Source organism: Mugil cephalus, chromosome 20, assembly GCF_022458985.1.
Source record: "Mugil cephalus isolate CIBA_MC_2020 chromosome 20, CIBA_Mcephalus_1.1, whole genome shotgun sequence".
Taxonomy (NCBI): domain Eukaryota; kingdom Metazoa; phylum Chordata; class Actinopteri; order Mugiliformes; family Mugilidae; genus Mugil; species Mugil cephalus.
The window spans coordinates 20021205-20048500 of NC_061789.1; the positions used below are offsets into that span (position 1 = coordinate 20021205).

At 42.8% G+C, this 27296-nt stretch overlaps 1 protein-coding gene and 9 non-coding genes across 10 annotated transcripts; all 10 read right to left on the reverse strand.

The window, feature by feature from the left end:
• Positions 1-224: 224 nt before the first annotated feature.
• ifi35 (interferon-induced protein 35) lies at positions 225-26860 on the reverse strand. The gene is made up of 10 exons (XM_047572535.1): positions 26768-26860; positions 26417-26443; positions 26136-26213; positions 24628-24786; positions 2230-2346; positions 2009-2153; positions 1309-1418; positions 1046-1229; positions 767-873; positions 225-678 (listed from the first exon to the last, which is right to left on the reverse strand). The coding sequence occupies exons 2-10, from the start codon at positions 26429-26431 to the stop codon at positions 493-495; spliced, it is 1101 nt and encodes a 366-aa protein (XP_047428491.1). The 5' UTR covers positions 26432-26443; positions 26768-26860; the 3' UTR covers positions 225-492.
• Positions 3451-3538, reverse strand: trnay-gua. Its single transcript is given in 2 exon segments — positions 3451-3486; positions 3502-3538. It is a non-coding gene; the product is annotated as a tRNA-Tyr (tRNA).
• Positions 5000-5087, reverse strand: trnay-gua. Its single transcript is given in 2 exon segments — positions 5000-5035; positions 5051-5087. It is a non-coding gene; the product is annotated as a tRNA-Tyr (tRNA).
• On the reverse strand, positions 6330-6417 carry trnay-gua. Its single transcript is given in 2 exon segments — positions 6330-6365; positions 6381-6417. It is a non-coding gene; the product is annotated as a tRNA-Tyr (tRNA).
• trnay-gua lies at positions 8311-8398 on the reverse strand. Its single transcript is given in 2 exon segments — positions 8311-8346; positions 8362-8398. It is a non-coding gene; the product is annotated as a tRNA-Tyr (tRNA).
• Positions 16161-16248, reverse strand: trnay-gua. Its single transcript is given in 2 exon segments — positions 16161-16196; positions 16212-16248. It is a non-coding gene; the product is annotated as a tRNA-Tyr (tRNA).
• On the reverse strand, positions 17646-17731 carry trnay-gua. Its single transcript is given in 2 exon segments — positions 17646-17680; positions 17696-17731. It is a non-coding gene; the product is annotated as a tRNA-Tyr (tRNA).
• trnay-gua lies at positions 19009-19095 on the reverse strand. The gene is given in 2 exon segments: positions 19009-19044; positions 19059-19095. It is a non-coding gene; the product is annotated as a tRNA-Tyr (tRNA).
• On the reverse strand, positions 21588-21675 carry trnay-gua. Its single transcript is given in 2 exon segments — positions 21588-21623; positions 21639-21675. It is a non-coding gene; the product is annotated as a tRNA-Tyr (tRNA).
• Positions 23137-23224, reverse strand: trnay-gua. Its single transcript is given in 2 exon segments — positions 23137-23172; positions 23188-23224. It is a non-coding gene; the product is annotated as a tRNA-Tyr (tRNA).
• Positions 26861-27296: the final 436 nt, after the last annotated feature.

The following is a 27296-nucleotide window of genomic DNA, read 5'->3' on the forward strand; positions in this document are numbered from 1 at the left end:
CTGAGACTAAGGTACGCAATCAGCTGAACTAGCTACAACAGCGCCACCTGTTGGCACACAGCATGGGGTAAAGATAAAGAGCATTCTATCTGATCATCTGTCAGAATTTCTTTTCCAAAACATATATTTTAAATTACTATGACACCCAATTTAATGTAACACAGTGGGATGTTTGTGTACATTAAAACTACAACCAGCTTCATTAAGGATTCACAGACTAAAGGTTGTTAATGTTTTTTTTTTTAATCTTTGTAATTACATTGTATTTAAATAGAAGGCACCCAGGTTTCATATATTTCATGTTTCTTACTATATTGTTAAATAATTGCAATGTCCCTATTTCCAGAAAGAAGATAAGTTTTCTAATAGCATCATGTTAACGATTTGTGTCACTCCCAGCAGATATGATAACATAAGATATCACCCTGAACCTAAGATGTTTTTTGTTTTGTAGGGGGTAAATCTGCTGTTACTTTTCTTTCTCTTTGACTCTCAAACACTCTCAAACAGAGCAGTGGTCTGCTGTCCCTGTGGGTTGTAGAGGATGGCTTCAATCTCTCCTCCGCCGTTGGAGGTTTTCTGGAAGTGAATTTCCACCAGGTCCTGCAGAGTTTCTGGCTCCATGATGGCAGGTATCCATGACAGCAGCACCGTCCGGGGACACTGGGTCAGCTTGGTCTGACAAGGGGAAACGTGGAAGATGAAAATTCATCATAATATTACATTTAAATACAAGTCAAAGTTTATATTATAGTGGATTTCTCACCTCTAAGTTTTTAATGGTTCCGTTCAGAAAAGGAGTCACTCTCACTTTGTGCTTGAATTGCTGAAACTTCACTTCATGGAACTCTGTTTCTGTCAAACCTTTAGCGACTAATAAGACACCACACAATAAATTCTGTCAGATAATATTTCATATGTACAATCAATATCAACATCACAACCCTCAAAACCATCTTACTGATCAAATAAGAAACTATATAACCAGCTTCCTGGAATAACATTAAGCTCAGAATTTCAAAATACTGAATATTGAGATGCTTACTGGTTTCCTCCACAAACGTGAGAACCACAGTTCCCGAGTCAGTCAGCATTTCACAGTCGTCCACCTCCCCGCCTCCATTTTTGGACTTGGCGAAGTGGATCTCCAGCTTGTTCAGCAGAGTCTCGGTGTCCATGTCAGGCAGGTTGGAGATCAAAATGCGCTGAGGACAAACGGTTGTGTCGATCTGCAGAACGGAACCAGACATAGATCAGTTAGAGGAAGTTGCACTTAAACTCCTGACTCATTTGGTCTGGCTATTTTACCTCCACCAGCTTGGGCACCATGAGATGAACTGGTCTGGCCTCCACCCTGATGCTGCACTCTCCTCCCAGTTCAATCCGATGGCTCTTCATGGACAGAATTTTCTTTGCCACTGATGACATAAGTATTACATTAAATATTAGTATTTATAATATTATATCAAATTGTCCTTATGTAAAAATTCTAAATAAATAAAGAACAATAACAGGAACCAAAAATAAAATCACGAAGGGGAATCAAATGACTCATTATTGCTCCCTGGTGGCTAAATCTAATCATGCAGGCAATGCCACAGTCACAGGACATGGACTGACCTATCACATCAGCAACCTTGACATACCACTGTAAAATGATTTGAGTTTTTAAGTACCTACATAAATGTGAGTTAGCAAAATCTATTAATTCCTAATTATGCACCTTAGCTGGTAGCCATGTTGTTTCCTAATACTGGTTTAAAATGAAAAAGGTCACGACTGTTTTATTATGCTAGATCAAAGAAAAAAAAATACCCACAAGTTTCAGTTGTGATTTCATACCAATAAATAATTAATCTCAATTATCGAAAAACATTCCTCACTGTGATGTGCTGTGGATGGCCAAGACATGCACTGTGATTTGTTAGCATTTTCCTGCCTCTAATAAACACAAATGAAATAAAAGGGCAACATGCTGGAAAAACTCAATATCAGAACACAAGCTCACCCTCTTCCTCCTCAAATGTAATCAGAGTGGTTCCGCCCAACATTGGGTACTCTATTCTTGACTTCATGTCAAACTGTTGGGTGTCATCAGCACTTCTTGTCGCCCCTTTGAAGACGAGATTCCTCTCCGGCACGGCAGTAAAAACCTGAAATCAACAAGTACAGGTTTAGCTGTGACGGATCGGGCTGCAGGTGGTGAGCAGCGCTGTCACATGAACGTACGTCTGTCTGCTCTTTCAGGTACTGGTGTTGAGCCTCCTCCTCGCTGAGAGCAGCCTTGGCTCTCTCAAGCTCCTCCAAAAGTTCACGTTCCTCCATCTCCAGAGCATTCACCTTCGCCTAGAGGACAGAAGTTGAATGGTACATTGAAATTTAAAAAAAGCTTGATAAAAAAAGGTATATTTACTATTACTAACTGCTATTAACTGATAACAATTAAAATAAGCCTAGCTTATTTGTTGTCTTTGTTGTTTCAACTTGGGTTTAGCAGTCGATGGTAACCCTCATTACCATAGATGTCTGACCCACAGATATTCCTATTAAAACTCATTAGCTCAAATGGTAGAGCGCTCGCTTAGTATGCGAGAAGTAGCGGGATCGATGCCCGCATCCTCCAAAGCTTCTTTGATCCAAGCATATATTTACCTCATCCAAGGGAGAGGCTTGATCTGTGAACGTCTGTGAAGGTTCTCAGTCATCCAGGTCATGGTAATCCAAAAATCTGGGGTCACTAATTAACATAATGGCTGGTACCTACCTGTCCAGGTAAGTACCAGCCATTATGGTAATTAGTGACCCCAGTTTCTGGTCAAGCAAGTTTCAGTTGGGTGTTCAGCTTCTTTGATCCAAGCATATATTTACCTCATCCAAGGGAGAGGCTTGATCAACAGCAGCAGCCTTAGGCCAAATTACAGTAGGTTCTACTGCAACATTGGCACTGAGACGTTTCCTACTTCCTTTAAAGTCCAACTCCATTCTCGTCCGATTGAACCACTTGGATGAAACCTTCCAAGTTCAGATGTCCTTGGTTCAGTGTGTGTTTTGGCTATAGCAAGACATGGACGACTGAGAATTTTCAGTCACACTTGCTCACTAAAAACTTGATACCTGTGATTATGGAAGACGTTTGTTAATACCACGACTAAACGGGAGCTATGAAGCCCCCTGACTTGAGAAAAATCCAATCAACCTATGTAGCCTGTATTTACCTTATTAAAGAGAGGGACTTGATTAGCAGTGGCCACACTAAAACGTTATTAACTATTATTTCCCATTAAAACTCCAACTCCACTCTTGTCTGCTAAAACTGAAGAAACCACCAAGACAATCAGTGTACAAAGAAGCTTAGTAGCAATGGTACCAACTCATCAACTTGGCTACCTCCAGAAAGGTTCCCACGTTCAGTGAGGCTTTGTCATGTTCAGAGAGTCAAAAGCACACGCTTCCTTCGAGCCGGATTTGAACCAGCGACCTAAGGATGTCCATGTCTGCTCACTACAGTCCTCCGCTCTACCAACTGAGCTATCGAAGGGCGGGACCTGGCCATGGTCACATGATCTCGGTTAGCCGGCCTCAGCACAGACAATCTAAACATTGTTTGACCAGGAATACATTGATTAAGCACTTGAAAAATAAGTTGCTGAGATCAAATAGTTTTCCTCCTTGCCACGTCAAAATGTTGTCTCACTGAGGGAATAGCTCAAATGATAGTAGGACTGATACCTGCATCCTCCTGTGCTTCATTTTTTCTGGCAAAACTATAAAGCCTGTGTTAACCTGTTTGAGTGGAAAATTTGTTCTGTGTCATCAAAAACATTCCTAACATCTGCCCACGGAAAGTTTCATCCTCGTTCCCACCTTGACACTGGAGTCTCTGGCCGTTGATAGGTCGTTAGAGTCTCATTCAATGGATCAGGAAACTAGGATAGCTCCAGTGACAGGCATCTGCTTCTTAACAGACCCTAGTCAGTCTTTTACAAGTGAACAAGCTACATGGAGGAAATGTCTTCAGGAAACCTTACAAGTCCAGATCAACTCTCACAGTTCCGTTTACTAAAAGCTGGGCATTTGTGATCAGATCGTTTGCCGTTATAAGTTGAGGGGTTGCTTAGCCACATTGTAGCCCAGCTTTGCATGGGGGATTAGCTCAAATGGTAGAGCGCTCGCTTAGCATGCGAGAAGTAGCGGGATCGATGCCCGCATCCTCCAAAGCTTCTTTGATCCAAGCATATATTTACCTCATCCAAGGGAGAGGCTTGATCTGTGAACGTCTGTGAAGGTTCTCAGTCATCCAGGTCATGGTAATCCAAAAATCTGGGGTCACTAATTAACATAATGGCTGGTACCTACCTGTCCAGGTAAGTACCAGCCATTATGGTAATTAGTGACCCCAGTTTCTGGTCAAGCAAGTTTCAGTTGGGTGTTCAGCTTCTTTGATCCAAGCATATATTTACCTCATCCAAGGGAGAGGCTTGAGCAGCAATAGCCATAGGCCAGATTACAGTAGGTTCTACTGCAACATTGGCACTAAGACGTTTCCTACTTCCTTTAAAGTCCAACTCCATTCTCGTCCGATTGAACCACTTGGATGAAACCTTCCAAGTTCAGATGTCCTTGGTTCAGTGTGTGCTTTGGCTATAGCAAGACATGGACGACTGAGAATTTTCACAGTCACACTTGCTCACTAAAAACTTGATACCTGTGATTATGAAAGACGTTTGTTAATACCACGACTAAACGGGAGCTATGAAGCCCCCTGACTTGAGAAAAATCCAATCAACCTATGAACGCCACACTAAAACGTTATTAACTATTATTTCCCATTAAAACTCCAACTCCACTCTTGTCTGCTAAAACTGAAGAAACCACCAAGACAATCAGTGTACAAAGAAGCTTAGTAGCAATGGTACCAACTCATCAACTTGGCTACCTCCAGAAAGGTTCCCACGTTCAGTGAGGCTTTGTCATGTTCAGAGAGTCAAAAGCACACGCTTCCTTCGAGCCGGATTTGAACCAGCGACCTAAGGATGTCCATGTCTGCTCACTACAGTCCTCCGCTCTACCAACTGAGCTATCGAAGGGCGGGACCTGGCCATGGTCACATGATCTCGCTTAGCCGGCCTCAGCACAGACAATCTAAACATTGTTTGACCAGGAATACATTGATTAAGCACTTGAAAAAATAAGTTGCTGAGATCAAATAGTTTTCCTCCTTGCCACGTCAAAATGTTGTCTCACTGGGGGAATAGCTCAAATGATAGTAGGACTGATACCTGCATCCTCCTGTGCTTCATTTTTTCTGGCAAAACTATAAAGCCTGTGTTAACCTGTTTGAGTGGAAAATTTGTTCTGTGTCATCAAAAACATTCCTAACATCTGCCCACGGAAAGTTTCATCCTCGTTCCCACCTTGACACTGGAGTCTTGGCCTTGATAGGTGTTAGAGTCTCATTCAATGGATCAGGAAACTAGGATAGCTCCAGTGACAGGCATCTGCTTCTTAACAGACCTAGTCAGTCTTTTACAAGTGAAAAGCTACATGGAGGAAATGTCTTCAGGAAACCTTACAAGTCAGATCAACTCTCACAGTTCCGTTTACTAAAAGCTGGGCATTTGTGATCAGATCGTTTGCCGTTATAAGTTGAGGGGTTGCTTAGCCACATTGTAGCCCAGCTTTGCATGGGGGATTAGCTCAAATGGTAGAGCGCTCGCTTAGCATGCGAGAAGTAGCGGGATCGATGCCCGCATCCTCCAAAGCTTCTTTGATCCAAGCATATATTTACCTCATCCAAGGGAGAGGCTTGATCAACAGCAGCAGCCTTAGGCCAAATTACAGTAGGTTCTACTGCAAAGCATTGGCACTGAGACGTTTCTACTTCCTTTAAAGTCCAACTCCATTCTCGTCCGATTGAACCACTTGGATGAAACCTTCCAAGTTCAGATGTCCTTGGTTCAGTGTGTGTTTTGGCTATAGCAAGACATGGACGACTGAGAATTTTCACAGTCACACTTGCTCACTAAAAACTTGATACCTGTGATTATGAAAGACGTTTTTAATACCACGACTAAACGGGAGCTATGAAGCCCCCTGACTTGAGAAAAATCCAATCAACATTATAACGCCACACTAAAACGTTATTAACTATTATTTCCATTAAAACTCCAACTCCACTCTTGTCTGCTAAAACTGAAGAAACCACCAAGACAATCAGTGTACAAAGAAGCTTAGTAGCAATGGTACCAACTCATCAACTTGGCTACCTCCAGAAAGGTTCCCACGTTCAGTGAGGCTTTGTCATGTTCAGAGAGTCAAAAGCACACGCTTCCTTCGAGCCGGATTTGAACCAGCGACCGAAGGATGTCCATGTCTGCTCACTACAGTCCTCCGCTCTACCAACTGAGCTATCGAAGGGCGGGACCTGGCCATGGTCACATGATCTCAGTTAGCCGGCCTCAGCACAGACAATCTAAACATTGTTTGACCAGGAATACATTGATTAAGCACTTGAAAAAATAAGTTGCTGAGATCAAATAGTTTTCCTCCTTGCCACGTCAAAATGTTGTCTCACTGGGGGAATAGCTCAAATGATAGTAGGACTGATACCTGCATCCTCCTGTGCTTCATTTTTTCTGGCAAAACTATAAAGCCTGTGTTAACCTGTTTGAGGGAAAATTTGTTCTGTGTCATCAAAAACATTCCTAACATCTGCCACGGAAAGTTTCATCCTCGTTCCCACCTTGACACTGGAGTCTCTGGCCGTTGATAGGTCGTTAGAGTCTCATTCAATGGATCAGGAAACTAGGATAGCTCCAGTGACAGGCATCTGCTTCTTAACAGACCCTAGTCAGTCTTTTACAGTGAGAAGCTACATGGAGGAAATGTCTTCAGGAAACCTTACAAGTCCAGATCAACTCTCACAGTTCCGTTTACTAAAAGCTGGGCATTTGTGATCAGATCGTTTGCCGTTATAAGTTGAGGGTTGCTTAGCACATTGTAGCCCAGCTTTGCATGGGGGATTAGCTCAAATGGTAGAGCGCTCGCTTAGCATGCGAGAAGTAGCGGGATCGATGCCCGCATCCTCCAAAGCTTCTTTGATCCAAGCATATATTTACCTCATCCAAGGGAGAGGCTTGATCTGTGAACGTCTGTGAGTTCTCCAGTCATCCAGGTCATGGTAATCCAAAATCTGGGTCCATAATTATAACATAATGGTTGTACCTACCTGTCCAGGTAAGTACCAGCTATAGTATAGTGACCCCCAGTTTGGTAAAGCAAGTTTCAGTTGGGTGTTCAGCTTCTTTGATCCAAGCATATATTTACCTCACCCAAGGAGAGGCTTGAGCAGATAGCATAGGCCAGATTACAGTAGGTTCTACTGCAACATGGCACTAAACGTTTCCTACTTCCTTTAAAGTCCAACTCCATTCTCGTCCGATTGAACCACTTGGATGAAACCTTCCAAGTTCAGATGTCCTTGGTTCAGTGTGTGCTTGGCTATAGCAAACATGGACGACTGAGAATTTCACAGTCCACTTGCTCACTAAAAACTTGATACCTAGTGATTATGAAAGACGTTTGTTAATACCACGACTAACGGGAGCTATGAAGCCCCCTGACTTGAGAAAAATCCAATCAACCTATGAACGCCACACTAAACGTTATTAACTATTATTTCCCATTAAAACTCCAACTCCACTCTTGTCTGCTAAAACTGAAGAAACACCAAGACAATCAGTGTACAGCAAGATAGCTTAGAGCAATGGTACCAATCATCAACTTGGTACCTCAGAACAGGTTCCCACGTTCATGAGGCTTGTACATGTTCAGAGAGTCAAAAGACACGCTTCCTTCGAGCGGATTGAACCACGACCATAAGGATGTCCATGTCTGCTCACTACAGTCCTCCGCTCTACCAACTGAGCTATCGAAGGGCGGGACCTGGCCATGGTCACATGATCTCGCTTAGCCGGCCTCAGCACAGACAATCTTAAACATTGTTTGACCAGGAATACATTGATTAAGCACTTGAAAAATAAGTTGCTGAATCATAAAGTTTTCCTCCTTGCCACGTCAAAAGTTGTCTCACTGGGGAATAGCTCAACATATAGTAAGGAAGATACCCTGCATCCTCCTGTGCTTCATTTTTTCTGGCAAAACTATGCTAAAACTGAAGAAACCACCAAGACAATCAGTGTACAAAGAAGCTTAGTAGCAATGGTACCAACTCATCAACTTGGCTACCTCCAGAAAGGTTCCCACGTTCAGTGAGGCTTTGTCATGTTCAGAGAGTCAAAAGCACACGCTTCCTTCGAGCCGGATTTGAACCAGCGACCTAAGGATGTCCATGTTGTCTCTCTACAGTCCTCCGCTCTACCAACTGAGCTATCGAAGGGGGGACTGGCCATGGTCACATGATCTCGCTTAGCCGGCCTCAGCACAGACAATCTAAACATTGTTTGACCAGGAATACATTGATTAAGCACTTGAAAAATAAGTTGCTGAGATCAAATAGTTTTCCTCCTTGCCACGTCAAAAATGTTGTCTCACTGGGGGAATAGCTCAAATGATAGTAGGACTGATACCTGCATCCTCCTGTGCTTCATTTTTTCTGGCAAAACTATAAAGCCTGTGTTAACCTGTTTGAGTGGAAAATTTGTTCTGTGTCATCAAAAACATTCCTAACATCTGCCCACGGAAAGTTTCATCCTAGTTCCCACCTTGACACTGGAGTCTCTGGCCGTTGATAGGTCGTTAGAGTCTCATTCAATGGATCAGGAAACTAGGATAGCTCCAGTGACAGGCATCTGCTTCTTAACAGACCCTAGTCAGTCTTTTACAAGTGAACAAGCTACATGGAGGAAATGTCTTCAGGAAACCTTACAAGTCCAGATCAACTCTCACAGTTCCGTTTACTAAAAGCTGGGCATTTGTGATCAGATCGTTTGCCGTTATAAGTTGAGGGGTTGCTTAGCCACATTGTAGCCCAGCTTTGCATGGGGGATTAGCTCAAATGGTAGAGCTTAGCATGCGAGAAGTAGCGGGATCGATGCCCGCATCCTCCAAAGCTTCTTTGATCCAAGCATATATTTACCTCATCCAAGGGAGAGGCTTGATCTGTGAACGTCTGTGAAGGTTCTCAGTCATCCAGGTCATGGTAATCCAAAAATCTGGGGTCACTAATTAACATAATGGCTGGTACCTACCTGTCCAGGTAAGTGCCAGCCATTATGGTAATTAGTGACCCCAGTTTCTGGTCAAGCAAGTTTCAGTTGGGTGTTCAGCTTCTTTGATCCAAGCATATATTTACCTCATCCAAGGGAGAGGCTTGAGCATTAGCCATAGGCCAGATTACAGTAGGTTCTACTGCAACATTGGCACTAAGACGTTTCCTACTTCCTTTAAAGTCCAACTCCATTCTCGTCCGATTGAACCACTTGGATGAAACCTTCCAAGTTCAGATGTCCTTGGTTCAGTGTGTGCTTTGGCTATAGCAAGACATGGACGACTGAGAATTTTCACGGTCACACTTGCTCACTAAAAACTTGATACCTGTGATTATGAAAGACGTTTGTTAATACCACGACTAAACGGGAGCTATGAAGCCCCCTGACTTGAGAAAAATCCAATCAACCTATGAACGCCACACTAAAACGTTATTAACTATTATTTCCCATTAAAACTCCAACTCCACTCTTGTCTGCTAAAACTGAAGAAACCACCAAGACAATCAGTGTACAAAGAAGCTTAGTAGCAATGGTACCAACTCATCAACTTGGCTACCTCCAGAAAGGTTCCCACGTTCAGTGAGGCTTTGTCATGTTCAGAGAGTCAAAGCACACGCTTCTTCGAGCCGGATTTGAACCAGCGACTAAGGATATCCATGTCTGCTCATACAGTCCTCGCTCTACAACTGGCTATCGAGGGCGGGACTGGCCATGGTCACATGATTCACTTAGCCGCCTCAGACAGACAATCTAATTGTTTGCAGGAATACATTGATTAAGCACTTGAAAAAAGTTGCTGAGATCAATAGTTTCCTCCTTGCCACGCAAAATGTGTTTCATGGGGATAGCTCAAATATAGTAGATGATACCGCATCCTCCTGTGCTTCATTTTTTCTGGCAACTATAAGCCTGTGTTAACTGTTTGAGGGAAATTTGTTCTGTGTCATCAAAAACATTCCTAACATCTGCCCCGAAAGTTCATCCTCGTTCCACCTTGACATGGAGTCTTGGCCGTTGATAGTCGTTAGAGTCTCATTCAATGGATAGGAAACTAGGATTGCTCAGTGACAGGCATCTGCTCTTAACAGACCTAGTCAGTCTTTTACAGTGAACAAGCTACATGGAGGAATGTCTTCAGAAACTTACAAGTCAGATCAACTCTCACAGTCCGTTTACTAAGTGGCATTTGTGATCAGATCGTTTGCGTTATAAGTGAGGGTTGCTAGCCACATTGTAGCCAGCTTGCATGGGATTGCTCAATGGTAGAGCTTAGCATGCGAGAGTAGCGGGCGATGCCGCACTCCAAGCTTCTTTGATCAGCATATATTTACTCATCCAAGGAAGCTTGATCAACAGCACAGCCTAGGCAATTACAGTAGGTTCTACTGCAACATTGGCACTGAGACGTTCTACTTCCTTAAGTCCACTCCATCTCGTCGTTGAACCACTGGATGAAACCTTCAGTTCAGATGTCTTGGTTCAGTGTGTGTTTGGCTATAGCAGACATGACGACTGAGAATTTTCAGTCACACTTGCACTAAATTGATACCTGTGATTATGGAAGACGTTTGTTAATACAGACTAACGGAGCTATGAAGCCCTGACTTGAGAAATCCAATCAACCTATGTAGCCTGTATTTACTTATTAAGAAGGGACTTATTAGCATGGCACACTAAAACGTTATTAACTATTATTTCCATAAACTCCAACTCATTTGTTGCTAACTGAAGAAACCACCAAGACAATCAGTGTACAAAGAAGCTGTAGCAATGTACAATCATCAACTTGGCTACTCAGAAAGGTTCCACGTCAGTGAGCTTGTCATGTTCAGAGAGTCAAAGCACACGCTTCCTTCGAGCGATTTGAACCAGGACTAGATGCCCATGTCTGCTCATACAGTCCTCCGCTTACAATGATATCGAAGGGGGGACCTGCCATGGTCATGATCTCGGTTAGCGGCTCACACAGACAATCTAAACTGTTTGACCAGAATACATGATTAAGCACTGAAATAGTTGCTGAGATCAAATATTCCTCCTTGCACGTCAAAATGTTGTCTCACTGGGAATAGCTAATGATAGTAGGACTGATACCTGCATCTCTGTGCTTATTTTCTGCAAAACTAAGCCGTGTTAACTGTTGAGTGGAAAATTTGTTCTGTGTCATCAAAACATTCTAAATCTGCCCACGGAAGTTTCATCTCGTTCCCACTGACACTGGAGTCTCTGCGTTGATAGGTCGTTAGAGTTCATTCAATGATCAGGAAACTAGATGCTCCAGTGACAGCATTGCTTCTTAACAGACCTATCAGTCTTTACAAGTGAACAAGTACATGGAGAAATGTCTTCAGGAAACTTACAAGTCCAGATCAACTCTCACAGTTCCGTTTACTAATGGGCATTTGTGATCAATCGTTTGCCGTTATAGTTGAGGGTTGCTTAGCCACATTGTAGCCCAGCTTTGATGGGGATTAGCTCAAATGTAAGCTTAGCATGCGAGAAGTAGCGGATCGATGCCCGCATCCTCAAAGCTTCTTTGATCAAGCATATATTTACTCATCAAGGGAGAGCTTGATCACGCAGCACTAGGCCAAATTACAGTAGTTACTGCAACATTGGCACTGAGACGTTCCTATCCTTTAAAGTCCAACTCCATTTCGTCCGATGAACCACTGGATGAACCTTCCATTCAGATGTCCTTGTTCAGTGTGTTTTGGCTATAGCAAGAATGGACGACTGAGATTTTCAGTACACTTGCCCTAAAAACTGATACCTTGTTAGAAGACGTTGTTAAACACACTAACGGAGCTATGAAGCCCTGACTGAAAAACAATCAATTGCCGTATTACCTATAAGAGGACTGATTGCGGCACACTAAAACGTTATTAACTATTATTTCCATTAAAACTCCAACCCCTCTGTCTGCTAAAACTGAAGAACCACAAGACAATCAGTGTACAAAGAACTAGTAGCAATGGTACCACTCATCAATTGTACCTCCAGAAGGTTCCCACGTTCAGTGAGGCTTTGTCATGTTCAGAGAGTCAAAGCACGCTTCCTTCGAGCCGGTTGAACCAGCGACCGAAGGATGTCCATGTTGCTCATACAGTCCTCCGCTCTACAACTGAGCTATCGAGGCGGGACCTGGCCATGGTACATGATCTCGCTTAGCCGCCTCAGCAAGACAATCTAAACATTGTTGACCAGAGTACATTGATTAAGCACTGAAAATAAGTCTGAGATAATAGTTTTCCTCCTTGCCCGTCAATGTTGTCTCACTGGGGGAATAGCTCAAATGATAGTAGGACTGATACCTGCATCTCTGTGCTTCATTTTTTCTGCAAAACTATAAGCTGTGTTAACTGTTTGGTGAAAATTTGTTCTGTGTCATCAAAACTCGAACATCACCACGGAAAGTTTATCTCGTTCCACCTTGACATGGAGTCGCTGGTTTGATAGGTTGTTAGATCTCATTCATGGATCAGGAACTAGGATTGCTCAGTGACAGCATCGCTTCTTAACAGACCTAGTCATCTTTTACAGTGACAAGCACATGAGGAAATGTTTCAGGAAACCTTACAAGTCCAGATCAACTCTCACAGTTCTTTACTAAAATGGGCATTTTGATCAGATCATTGCCGTTATATTGAGGTTGCTTAGCCACATTTAGCCAGCTTCGCATGGGATTACTCAATGGTAGAGCGCTCGCTTAGCATGCAGAAGTAGCGGGATCGATGCCCGCATCCTCCAAAGTTCTTTGATCCAAGCATATATTTACCTCATCAAGGGAGAGCTTGATCTGTGAAGGTCTCATCATCCAGTCATGGTAATCAAAAATTGGGGTCCTATTCCATAATGGCTGGTATTACCTGGAAGCATTTGGTCAAGCAGTTTCAGTTGGGTGTTCATTCTTTGATCCAAGCATATTTACTCATCAAGGAAGGCTGAGCAGCAATAGCATAGCCAAATTACGTAGGTTTACTGCAACATTGGCACTAAGACTTTCCTACTTCCTTTAAAGTCCAACTCCATCTCGTCGATTGAACACTTGGATGAAACCTTCAAGTTCAGATGTCCTTGGTTCAGTGTGTCTTTGGCTATAGCAGACATGGACACTGAGAATTTTCACAGTCACACTTGCTCACTAAAACTTGATACTGTGATTATGAAAGACGTTTGTAATACCACACTAACGGGAGCTATGAACCCTGACTTGAGAAATCAATCACCTATGTAGCCTGTATACCTTATTAAGAGAGGATTGATTAGCAGTGGCACACTAAACGTTATTAACTATTATTCCCATTAAACTCAATCCATTGTCTGCTAAAACTGAAGAAACCACCAAGACAACAGTGTACAAAGCACTTAGTACAATGTACCGACTCATCAACTTGGTACCTCCAGAAAGGTTCCACGTTCTGAGCTTGTCAGTTAGAGAGTCAAAGCACACCTTCTTCGAGCGATTGACAGCGACCTAAGGTGTCCATGTCTGTCACTACAGTCCTCCGCTCTACCAACTGAGCTATCGAAGCGGACCTGGCATGGTCACATGATCTCGCTTAGCCGGCCTCAGCACAGACAATCTAAACATGTTGACAGGATACTTGATTAAGCACTTGAAAAATAAGTTGTGAGATCAAATAGTTTCTCCTTGCCACGTCAAAATGTGTCTCACTGGGATACTCAAATGATAGTAGGACTGATACTGCATCTCCTGTGCTTCTTTTCTGGCAAACTATAAAGCTGTGTTAACTGTTTGATGAAATTGTTCTGTGTCATCAAAAACATTCCTAACATCTGCCCACGGAAGTTTCTCCTCGTTCCACTTGACATGAGTCTCTGCGTTGATGTCGTAGAGTCTCATTCAATGATCAGAAACTAGATTGCTCCAGTGACAGGCATCTGCTTCTTAACAGACCCTAGTCAGTCTTTTACAAGTGAAGAAGTACATGAGAAATGTCTTCAGAAACCTTACAAGTCAGATCAACTCTCAAGTTCCGTTTACTAAAATGGGCATTGTGATCAGATCGTTTGCGTTATAAGTTGAGGTTGCTTAGCCAATTGTAGCTCAGCTTGCATGGGATAGCTCAAATGTAGAGCGCTCGCTTAGCTGCGAGAAGTACGGGATCGATGCCGCATCTCAAGCTTCTTTGATCCAAGCAATATTTACCTCATCCAAGGAGAGCTGATCAACAGCAGCAGCCTTAGCCAATCAGTAGGTTCTACTGCAACATGGCATGGAGTTCCTACTTCCTTAAGTCCAACTCCTTCTCGTCCGATTGACATTGGATGAACTTCAGTTCAGATGTCCTTGTTCAGTGTGTGTTTGGCTATAGAAGACATGGACGACTGGAATTTTCACAGTCCACTTGCTCACTAAACTTGATACTGTGATTAAGACGTTTGTTAATACACGACTAAGGGAGCTATGAAGCCCCTGACTGAGAAATCCAATCACTAAAGCCACTAAAAGTATTAACTATTATTCCATTAAACTCCAACTCCACTCTTGTCTGCTAAACTGAAGAACCACCAAGACAATCAGTGTACAAGAGCTTAGTAGCAATGTACCAACCATCAACTTGGCTACCTCCAAAAGGTTCCACGTTCAGTGAGCTTGTCATGTTCAGAGAGTCAAACACACGCTTCCTTCAAGCGATTTGAACCAGCGACTAAGGATGTCCATTTGCTCACTACAGTCCTCCTCTACCAACTGAGCTATCGAAGGCGGGACCTGCCATGGTCCTTATCTCGGTTAGCCGCTCAGCACAGACAATCTAAACATGTTTGACCAGAATACATTGATTAGCCTGAAAAAAGTTGCTGAGATCAAATAGTTTTCCTCCTTGCCACGTCAAAATGTTGTCTCACTGGGGAATAGCTCAAATGTAGTAGGACTGATACTGCATCCTCCTGTGCTTCATTTTTTCTGGCAAAACTATAAGCCTGTGTTAACTGTTTGAGTGGAAAATTGTTCTGTGTCATCAAAAACATTCCTAACATCTGCCCACGGAAAGTTTCATCCTCGTTCCACCTTGACACTGGAGTCTCTGGCCGTTGATAGGTCGTTAGGTCTCATTCAATGGATCAGAAACTAGGATTGCTCCAGTGACAGGCATCTGCTTCTTAACAGACCCTAGTCAGTCTTTTACAAGTGAACAAGCTACATGGAGGAAATGTCTTCAGGAAACCTTACAAGTCCAGATCAACTCTCACAGTTCCGTTTACTAAAGCTGGGCATTTGTGATCAGATCGTTTGCCGTTATAAGTTGAGGGTTGCTTAGCCACATTGTAGCCCAGCTTCGCATGGGGATTAGCTCAAAGGTAGAGCGCTCGCTTAGCATGCGAGAAGTAGCGGATCGATGCCCGCATCCTCCAAAGCTTCTTTGATCCAACATATATTTACCTCATCCAAGGAGAGGCTTGGCAGATACCAAGCCAGATTACAGTAGGTTCTACTGCAACATTGGCACTGAGACGTTTCTACTTCCTTTAAAGTCCACTCCATTCTCGTTCGATTGAACCACTTGGATGAAACCTTCCAAGTTCAGATGTCCTTGGTTCAGTGTGTGTTTTGGCTATAGCAAGACATGGACGACTGAGAATTTTCACAGTCACACTTGCTCACTAAAACTTGATACTGTGATTATGAAAGACGTTTGTTAATACCACGACTAACGGGAGCTATGAAGCCCCCTGACTTGAGAAAAATCCAATCAACCTATGACGCCACACTAAAACGTTATTAATATTATTCCCATTAAAACTCCAACTCCACTCTTGTCTGCTAAAACTGAAGAAACCACCAGACAATCAGTGTACAAAGAAGCTTGTAGCAATGGTACCAACTCATCAACTTGGCTACCTCCAGAAAGGTTCCCACGTTCAGTGAGCTTTGTCATGTTCAGAGAGTCAAAAGCACACGCCTCCTTCGAGCCGGATTTGAACCAGCGACCTAAGGATGTCCATGTTGTCTCTCTACAGTCCTCCGCTCTACCAACTGAGCTATCGAAGGGGGGACTGGCCATGGTCACATGACTCGTTAGCCGGCCTCAGCACAGACAATCTAAACATGTTTGACCAGGAATACATTGATTAAGCACTTGAAAAATAAGTTGCTGAGATCAATAGTTTCTCCTTGCACGTCAAAATGTTGTCTCACTGGGGGAATAGCTCAAATGATAGTAGGACTGATACCTGCATCCTCCTGTGCTTCATTTTTTCTGGCAAAACTATAAAGCCTGTGTTAACCTGTTTGAGTGGAATTTGTTCTGTGTCATCAAAACATTCCAACATCTGCCACGGAAAGTTTCATCCTCGTTCCCACCTTGACACTGGAGTCTCTGGCCGTTGATAGGTCGTTAGAGTCTCATTCAATGATCAGGAAACTAGGATAGCTCCAGTGACAGGCATCTGCTTCTTAACAACCCTAGTCAGTCTTTTACAAGTGAAGAAGCTACATGGAGAAATGTCTTCAGAAACCTTACAAGTCCAGATCAACTCTCACAGTTCCGTTTACTAAAAGTGGGCTTTGTGATCAGATCGTTTGCCGTTATAAGTTGAGGGTTGCTAGCCACATTGTAGCCAGCTTGCATGGGGATTAGCTCAAATGGTAGAGCGCTCGCTTACATGCGAGAAGTAGCGGGATCGATGCCCGCATCCTCCAAAGCTTCTTTGATCCAAGCATATATTTACTCATCCAAGGGAGAGCTTGATCGTGAACGTCTGTGAAGGTTCTCAGCATCAGTCATGGTAATCCAAAAACTGGATCACTAATTAACATAATGGCTGGTACTACCTGTCAGGTAAGTACCAGCCATTATGGTAATTAGTGACCCCAGTTCTGGTCAAGCAAGTTTCGTTGGTGTCAGCTTCTTTGATCCAAGCATATTTTACTCATCCAAGGAGAGGCTTGAGCAGCAATAGCCTAGGCCAATTACAGTAGGTTCTACTGCAACATTGGCACTAAGACGTTTCCTATTCCTTAAAGTCCAACTCCATTCTGTCCGATTGAACACTTGATGAACTTCAAGTTCAGATGTCCTTGGTTCAGTGTGTGCTTTGGCTATAGCAAGACATGGACGACTGAGATTTTCACAGTCACACTTGTCACTAAAAACTTGATACCTGTGATTATGAAGACTTTGTTAATACCACGACTAAACGGGAGCTATGAAGCCCCTGACTTGAGAAACATCCAATCAACCTATGAACGCCACACTAAAACGTTATTAACTATTATTTCCATAAAACTTCAACTCCAGTCTTGTCTGCTAAAACTGAAGAAACCACCAAGACAATCAGTGTACAAAGAAGCTTAGTAGCAATGGTACCAACTCATCACTTGGCTACTCAGAAAGTTCCCACGTTCAGTGAGGCTTTGTCATGTTCAGAGAGTCAAAAGCACACGCTTCCTTCGAGCCGGATTTGAACCAGCGACTAAGGATGTCCATGTCTGCTCACTACAGTCCTCCGCTCTACCAATGAGCTATCGAAGGGCGGGACCTGGCCATGGTCACATGATCTCGCTTAGCCGCCTCAGCACAGACAATCTAAACATTGTTTGACCAGAATACATTGATTAAGCACTTGAAAAATAAGTTGCTGAGATCAATAGTTTTCCTCCTTGCCACGTCAAAATGTTGTCTCACTGGGGGAATAGCTCAAATGATAGTAGACTGATACCTGCATCCCTGTGCTTCATTTTTTCTGGCAAAACTATAAAGCCTGTGTTAACCTGTTTGAGTGGAAAATTTGTTCTGTGTCATCAAAAACATTCGTAACATCAGCCCACGGAAAGTTTCATCCTCGTTCCCACCTTGACACTGGAGTCGCTGGCTGTTGATAGGTCGTTAGAGTCTCATTCAATGGATCAGGAAACTAGGATTGCTCCAGTGACAGGCATCTGCTTCTAACAGACCCTAGTCAGTCTTTTACAGTGAAGAAGCTACATGGAGGAAATGTCTTCAGGAAACCTTACAAGTCAGATCAACTCTCACAGTTCCGTTTACTAAAAGCTGGGCATTTGTGATCAGATCGTTTGCCGTTATAAGTTGAGGGTTGCTTAGCCACATTGTAGCCCAGCTTTGCATGGGGATTAGCTCAATGGTAGAGCGCTCGCTTAGCATGCGAGAAGTAGCGGGATCGATGCCCGCATCCTCCAAAGCTTCTTTGATCCAAGCATATATTTACCTCATCCAAGGGAGAGGCTTGATCAACAGCAGCAGCCTTAGGCCAAATTACAGTAGGTTCTACTGCAACATTGGCACTGAGACGTTTCCTACTTCCTTTAAAGTCCAACTCCATTCTCGTTCGATTGAACCACTTGGATGAAACCTTCCAAGTTCAGATGTCCTTGGTTCAGTGTGTGTTTTGGCTATAGCAAGACATGGACGACTGAGAATTTTCACAGTCACACTTGCTCACTAAAAACTTGATACCTGTGATTATGAAAGACGTTTGTTAATACCACGACTAAACGGGAGCTATGAAGCCCCCTGACTTGAGAAAAATCCAATCAACCTATGTAGCCTGTATTTACCTTATTAAAGAGAGGGACTTGATTAGCAGTGGCCACACTAAAACGTTATTAACTATTATTTCCCATTAAAACTCCAACTCCACTCTTGTCTGCTAAAACTGAAGAAACCACCAAGACAATCAGTGTACAAAGAAGCTTAGTAGCAATGGTACCAACTCATCAACTTGGCTACCTCCAGAAAGGTTCCCACGTTCAGTGAGGCTTTGTCATGTCAGAGAGTCAAAAGCACACGCTTCCTTCGAGCCGGATTTGAACCAGCGACCTAAGATGTCCATGTCTGCTCACTACAGTCCTCCGCTCTACCAACTGAGCTATCGAAGGGCGGGACCTGGCCATGGTCACATGATCTCGCTTAGCGGCCTCAGCACAGACAATCTAAACATTGTTTGACCAGGAATACATTGATTAAGCACTTGAAAAATAAGTTGCTGAGATCAAATAGTTTTCCTCCTTGCCACGTCAAAATGTTGTCTCACTGGGGGAATAGCTCAAATGAAGTAGGACTGATACCTGCATCCTCCTGTGCTTCATTTTTTCTGGCAAAACTAAAAGCTGTGTTAACCTGTTTGAGTGGAAAATTTGTTCTGTGTCATCAAAAACATTCCTAACATCTGCCCACGGAAAGTTTCATCTCGTTCCCCTTGACACTGAGGTTCTGGCCGTTGATAGGTCGTTAGAGTCTCATTCAATGGATCAGGAAACTAGGATTGCTCCAGTGACAGGCATCTGCTTCTTAACAGACCCTAGTCAGTCTTTTCAAGTGAACAAGCTACATGGAGGAAATGTCTTCAGGAAACCTTACAAGTCCAGATCAACTCTCACAGTTCCGTTTACTAAAAGCTGGGCATTTGTGATCAGATCGTTTGCCGTTATAAGTTGAGGGGTTGCTTAGCCACATTGTAGCCCAGCTTCTGCATGGGGGATTAGCTCAAATGGTAGAGCGCTCGCTTAGCATGCGAGAAGTAGCGGGATCGATGCCCGCATCCTCCAAAGCTTCTTTCACCCCCCCCCCCCCCCCCCCCCCCCCCCCCCCCCCCCCCCCCCCCCCCCCCCCCCCCCCCCCCCCCCCCCCCCCCCCCCCCCCCCCCCCCCCCCCCCCCCCCCCCCCCCCCCCCCCCCCCCCCCCCCCCCCCCCCCCCCCCCCCCCCCCCCCCCCCCCCCCCCCCCCCCCCCCCCCCCAAAAAAAAAAAAAAAAAAAAAAAAAAAAAAAAAAAAAAAAAAAAAAAAAAAAAAAAAAAAAAAAAAAAAAAAAAAAAAAAAAAAAAAAAAAAAAAAAAAAAAAAAAAAAAAAAAAAAAAAAAAAAAAAAAAAAAAAAAAAAAAAAAAAAAAAAAAAAAAAAAAAAAAAAAAAAAAAAAAAAAAAAAAAAAAAAAAAAAAAAAAAAAAAAAAAAAAAAAAACTACACTGGAGTCCTGGCCGTTGATAGGTCGTTAGAGTCTCATTCAATGGATCAGGAAACTAGGATTGCTCCAGTGACAGGCATCTGCTTCTTAACAGACCCTAGTCATCTTTTACAAGTGAACAAGCTACATGGAGGAAATGTCTTCAGGAAACCTTACAATCCAGATCAACTCTCACAGTTCCGTTTACTAAAAGCTGGGCATTGTGATCAGATCATTTGCCGTTATAAGTTGAGGGTTGCTTAGCCACATTGTAGCCCAGCTTCGCATGGGGATTAGCTCAAATGGTAGAGCGCTCGCTTAGCATGTGAGAGGTAGCGGGATCGATGCCCGCATCCTCCAAAACTTCTTTTATCCAACATATATTTACCTCATCCAAGGAGAGGCTTGATCTGTGAACGTCTGTGAAGGTTCTCAGTCACCAGGTCATGGTAATCCAAAAATCTGGGTCACTAATTAACATAATGGCTGGTACCTACCTGTCCAGGTAAGTACCAGCCATTATGGTAATTATGACCCCAGTTTCTGGTCAAGCAATTGCTCAGTGACAGCATCGCTTCTTAACGACCTAGTCATCTTTTACAAGTGAAAGCTACATGAGGAAATGTCTCAGAAACCTTACATCCAGATCAACTCTCACAGTTCCTTTACTAAAAGTGGCATTTGTGATCAGATCTTTGCCGTTATAAGTTGAGGGTTGCTTAGCCACATTGTGCCCAGCTTGCAGGGGGTTAGCTCAAATGGAACCTCGCTTAGCATGCGAGAAGTAGCGGACGATCCCATCCTCAAGCTTCTTTGATCAACAATATTTACCTATCAAGGGAAGCTTGATCTGTGAACGTCTGTGAAGGTTCTCATCATCAGGTCATGGAATCCAAAAATCTGGTCACTAATTAACATAATGGCTGTACCTACCTGTCCAGTAAGTCGCCTTAGTTTCATTTCGGTCAAGCAAGTTCAGTGGTTTACTTCTTTGATCCAAGCATATATTTACCTCTCCAGAAGCTGAGCTACAAGCAGATACATAGGTTCTACGCAACAGGCACTAAGTTCCATTCCTTAAGCAACCTTCTCGTTGAACACTTGTCCTTCCAAGTTCAATGTCCTTGGTTCATGTGTGTGGCTATAGCAGCATGACGATAATTTTCACGTCACCTTGCTCACTAAAAATTGTCTGTGTATAAACTTTTATACCACGACAACGGGAGTATAGCCCTGATTGGAAAATCATACCTTAGCCGATTTCCTATGAAGGGACTGTTCAGGCACACTACAAGTTATAATATATTCCCTTAAACTCACATCTTTCTCAACTGAGAAACCAAAGCAATGTACAAAGGCTAGTAGAATGGTACACCACATGTACCCCAGAGGTTCCTGTGAGGCTTTGCATGTCAGAGGTCAAGCCACGCTTCCTTCGAGCCGGATTTGAACCAGCGACCTAAGGATGTCCATGTCTGCTCACTACAGTCCTCCGCTCTACCAACTGAGCTATCGAAGGGCGGGACCTGGCCATGGTCACATGATCTCGCTTAGCCGGCCTCAGCACAGACAATCTAAACATTGTTTGACCAGGAATACATTGATTAAGCACTTGAAAAATAAGTTGCTGAGATCAAATAGTTTTCCTCCTTGCCACGTCAAAATGTTGTCTCACTGGGGGAATAGCTCAAATGATAGTAGGACTGATACCTGCATCCTCCTGTGCTTCATTTTTTCTGGCAAAACTATAAAGCCTGTGTTAACCTGTTTGAGTGGAAAATTTGTTCTGTGTCATCAAAAACATTCCTAACATCTGCCCACGGAAAGTTTCATCCTCGTTCCCACCTTGACACTGGAGTCTCTGGCCGTTGATAGGTCGTTAGAGTCTCATTCAATGGATCAGGAAACTAGGATTGCTCCAGTGACAGGCATCTGCTTCTTAACAGACCCTAGTCAGTCTTTTACAAGTGAACAAGCTACATGGAGGAAATGTCTTCAGGAAACCTTACAAGTCCAGATCAACTCTCACAGTTCCGTTTACTAAAAGCTGGGCATTTGTGATCAGATCGTTTGCCGTTATAAGTTGAGGGGTTGCTTAGCCACATTGTAGCCCAGCTTTGCATGGGGGATTAGCTCAAATGGTAGAGCGCTCGCTTAGCATGCGAGAAGTAGCGGGATCGATGCCCGCATCCTCCAAAGCTTCTTTGATCCAAGCATATATTTACCTCATCCAAGGGAGAGGCTTGATCTGTGAACGTCTGTGAAGGTTCTCAGTCATCCAGGTCATGGTAATCCAAAAATCTGGGGTCACTAATTAACATAATGGCTGGTACCTACCTGTCCAGGTAAGTACCAGCCATTATGGTAATTAGTGACCCCAGTTTCTGGTCAAGCAAGTTTCAGTTGGGTGTTCAGCTTCTTTGATCCAAGCATATATTTACCTCATCCAAGGGAGAGGCTTGAGCAGCAATAGCCATAGGCCAGATTACAGTAGGTTCTACTGCAACATTGGCACTAAGACGTTTCCTACTTCCTTTAAAGTCCAACTCCATTCTCGTCCGATTGAACCACTTGGATGAAACCTTCCAAGTTCAGATGTCCTTGGTTCAGTGTGTGCTTTGGCTATAGCAAGACATGCACGACTGAGAATTTTCACAGTCACACTTGCTCACTAAAAACTTGATACCTGTGATTATGAAAGACGTTTGTTAATACCACGACTAAACGGGAGCTATGAAGCCCCTTGACTTGAGAAAAATCCAATCAACCTATGAACGCCACACTAAAACGTTATTAACTATTATTTCCCATTAAAACTCCAACCTCACTCTTGTCTGCTAAAACTGAAGAAACCACCAAGACAATCAGTGTACAAAGAAGCTTAGTAGCAATGGTACCAACTCATCAACTTGGCTACCTCCAGAAAGGTTCCCACGTTCAGTGAGGCTTTGTCATGTTCAGAGAGTCAAAAGCACACGCTTCCTTCGAGCCGGATTTGAACCAGCGACCTAAGGATGTCCATGTCTGCTCACTACAGTCCTCCGCTCTACCAACTGAGCTATCGAAGGGCGGGACCTGGCCACGGTCACATGATCTCGCTTAGCCGGCCTCAGCACAGACAATCTAAACATTGTTTGACCAGGAATACATTGATTAAGCACTTGAAAAATAAGTTGCTGAGATCAAATAGTTTTCCTCCTTGCCACGTCAAAATGTTGTCTCACTGGGGGAATAGCTCAAATGATAGTAGGACTGATACCTGCATCCTCCTGTGCTTCATTTTTTCTGGCAAAACTATAAAGCCTGTGTTAACCTGTTTGAGTGGAAAATTTGTTCTGTGTCATCAAAAACATTCCTAACATCTGCCCACGGAAAGTTTCATCCTCGTTCCCACCTTGACACTGGAGTCTCTGGCCGTTGATAGGTCGTTAGAGTCTCATTCAATGGATCAGGAAACTAGGATAGCTCCAGTGACAGGCATCTGCTTCTTAACAGACCCTAGTCAGTCTTTTACAAGTGAACAAGCTACATGGAGGAAATGTCTTCAGGAAACCTTACAAGTCCAGATCAACTCTCACAGTTCCGTTTACTAAAAGCTGGGCATTTGTGATCAGATCATTTGCCGTTATAAGTTGAGGGGTTGCTTAGCCACATTGTAGCCCAGCTTTGCATGGGGGATTAGCTCAAATGGTAGAGCGCTCGCTTAGCATGCGAGAAGTAGCGGGATCGATGCCCGCATCCTCCAAAGCTTCTTTGATCCAAGCATATATTTACCTCATCCAAGGGAGAGGCTTGATCTGTGAACGTCTGTGAAGGTTCTCAGTCATCCAGGTCATGGTAATCCAAAAATCTGGGGTCACTAATTAACATAATGGCTGGTACCTGCCTGTTCAGGTAAGTACCAGCCATTATGGTAATTAGTGACCCCAGTTTCTGGTCAAGCAAGTTTCAGTTGGGTGTTCAGCTTCTTTGATCCAAGCATATATTTACCTCATCCAAGGGAGAGGCTTGAGCAGCATTAGCCTTAGGCCAGATTACAACAGCTTCTACTGCAACATCTGCAATAACGTGCCATTTCCTACTTCGTATTAAACTTATTGTTATTGCGTGTGTTTTAATTCAATTCAATTCAATTCAATTCAGTTTTATTTATATAGCGCCAATAACAATACAAATCGTCTCAAGACGCTTCACAAAAACCAGCCTGCAACCTCCAGAGCAAGCCTGAGGGCGACGGTGGCAAGGAAAAACTCCCTTTTAACAGGAAGAAACCTTGAGCAGGACCCAGCTCATATGGAGGGACCCATCTGGCGAAGGCCAGCCGGTTAGAAACAGAGAAGATCCTGTTTACCTGAACATCTGCCATGAACCCAGTATCTGTTCCTCAACACACCCTATGTACATCGTTTTGCACAGCGGAGCCTAATCCTCAGAGCGATTTCAGAAATAATCACCTTCAGACCACACACACCTTTTCATTTGCCATCTGGTCTCTGAAGGAGCTTTCATCATCCTTCAGGGTCTGAGTAAGTTTTTCAGTGCGCTCCTTGAACTGCTTCACCAGATCCTGCCTGTCTTTTATACAGACAGCCAGCTCCTTCTGCTCCTCCAACACCTGCTCATGGGTTTTCTGTCAAAACACAGGCAGAGTTGCATTTAGTCAGGTTGCACGTGAGGACAGTTTTCGTTATTGATTAATTTACAGATTAATCCATAAGACAGATAGTCAAGATGAGCTACTTGAGTAATTCCAAAAAGAATCTACATGTGCCATGCATCCTTTTAAACACACTTTTGACATATTCAAAAAACATTGAAATATCCAGAGCTAAGATGCCATGTTTGCTGAGGTTGTAGCTTTATCTCGAACAGAAATATACTGATGACTCCAACGATTCTGGTGCTTCACAGATTTGACACGCACAAGACTGTTTGCATGTTAAATGCACATACAAGAAATTTAATATTACACAAATCATATATTGTTGTTGTTGTTTTATTTTTTTGACTTGGTGAACTCTCACCTAGTGAGATTGGACAGTTTGTTCCCTTTATTTAAATGGACAAGCACAGTTTGCTCCTATTTCAGCGTCTCTTACTATACCTTTTTGTTTTGTTTTACTTTAATCTGGTTTTGTAACCTGTTACTATTTTCTTCAATATGAGGACTTGTTTGTTTCCCATGCAATCAAGTTCCTAATCATTTTTTAGTAATTTACGATTTAAGTAAAAAATTGTCTGTGTTTATTGTGTGTTCATTATTTTATATAATCAGACATTGTATTGTGTTGTTTTCGCCTCTGTCTGATGATTTTAATAAAGGTTTTTTAATAAAGGTTTGAACTCAAAGCTAATTCCTGCTCCCCATTTTCAGCACTCCTCACATCAAACTCTTGTACATCCTCCTCTCTGTTTATTCTACCCCTTCCTTCCACAGCTACATTATCTAACAAATGAACTGTCACTCAATTTTTCTGTCATCAGAACAAACTGGATCTCTCCTCGTCAGGTAGGTTTTGGAAAGTTATCTTGGGTGGAGTGCAGTTGTCCTCTTACTGTAATAGGCTACTTATGCAATATAACGTGATTCACCATCTCTGCATTCTGTCTGGATGTAATATATGTTCTCTATAATTTTCTATAATTTCTCACTCTATTTTTCCTCATATAATTACCATATGTTCACTATAACTATTTCTTATATTCAACATAAACATCGCTCCTCCTGGAATACATTCAATTTATTACTGGTTTATTACTGCTCATAACAGTAAAGTTTTATTTTATGTTAAAGACACAATATAATCTACTTTTATTATGGTTTTAATATTTCCTTTTGGACCAATATATAAAGATTTTACTTGAGCTGTTGTTTTTTTTATTAATATTATTATTATTAGATTAAAGTGAAATGGGCATAAATGTAGACCAGCTTCATTGTGGTGTTGTATAGACATAAATGTGGAGTTTTAGTGGCACCTTGAATTTGTTGATTAAGGCATTGATTCCCTCCAAGGTGTTCTCTGACTGTGAAGGGTCCAACACCAGGGAGAAATCCTGAAAACACAAAGAAATACACAGACTGTGAGTTCAATACACCTGTGTAGTACAATATCAAATATTTATTTAAATAAGTAAAAATGAATGTTACATCTGTGAATGTAAAGAACAACTACAAAAAATAAAAAAAAAAAATCCAAAAGTAATGCTTTCAGGATTAAGTGCATTAAACAACACGAGGAAGTAAAATGACGACTCACCTCATCTGATGACATAGTGAAAGGATTCTGAAAGGATTCACAAGAAATTACTGTTTTGATTTGCTGTCACTCGAAATAAGCATTTTAAATAGATATAATGAAATAACGACAAACAAAGAATGAGTGTCAATAAGGAGAGACGTTTCTCAACTTTAAAACAATAAAATCCACTGTAGGCCTGCTTTCAGATAAACATGCCAGCGACTCTTCGCCATTAACCACAAATAAGTCCCATATCTCTTTAACACACATCACGTGCGAGGGCTCATGTTAAATCAGCTGTTTTGGACGCGTCTAACCAAACGTAACTAGTGTTATTTCTTATTTAAAAGTTGCTACGTATGAACTTACCTTCCAGTCGACGAATTCAGCTCTAAAGTCTCGTTTATCTTTCAGTTTCTCTTTCCCAGCTACTGAAAGACCGGAGCGCTTCCACTTGTTTTCTCCACCAGGGGGCGCTGAATACCAAGGCACCATGTCACATTCACGGGGAATAGGAAACATGATGCTTCATGATGCCACAACAAACAAGCACTCGAAGAAGTACTTTGATTGTGCTACAATTTCTTTATTATTTGAGTGCATAGTGTACATCTGACTCTAGATTTTAACTCTACAGTAACTCATGAGGTAGAGTGATCATCCAACAACCAAAGGCAGTTTGATTCCGCCCCTTGGGCAATACACTTACCCAACTTGCCCCCAGATCTATGCTCCCTGAGTGATGTTTGGTGGTGGTCTGTCAGTCTACTGCAGGGCAGCTGTGCCTACTGAGGTAGTTTACCACCACCAGGGTGTGACTGTGTTATTATTTGGGGGTGATCAACCGTATTAATTGCATTTTGTGTTTTTAAACACTAATTTTCTCTTTCACCTTTAT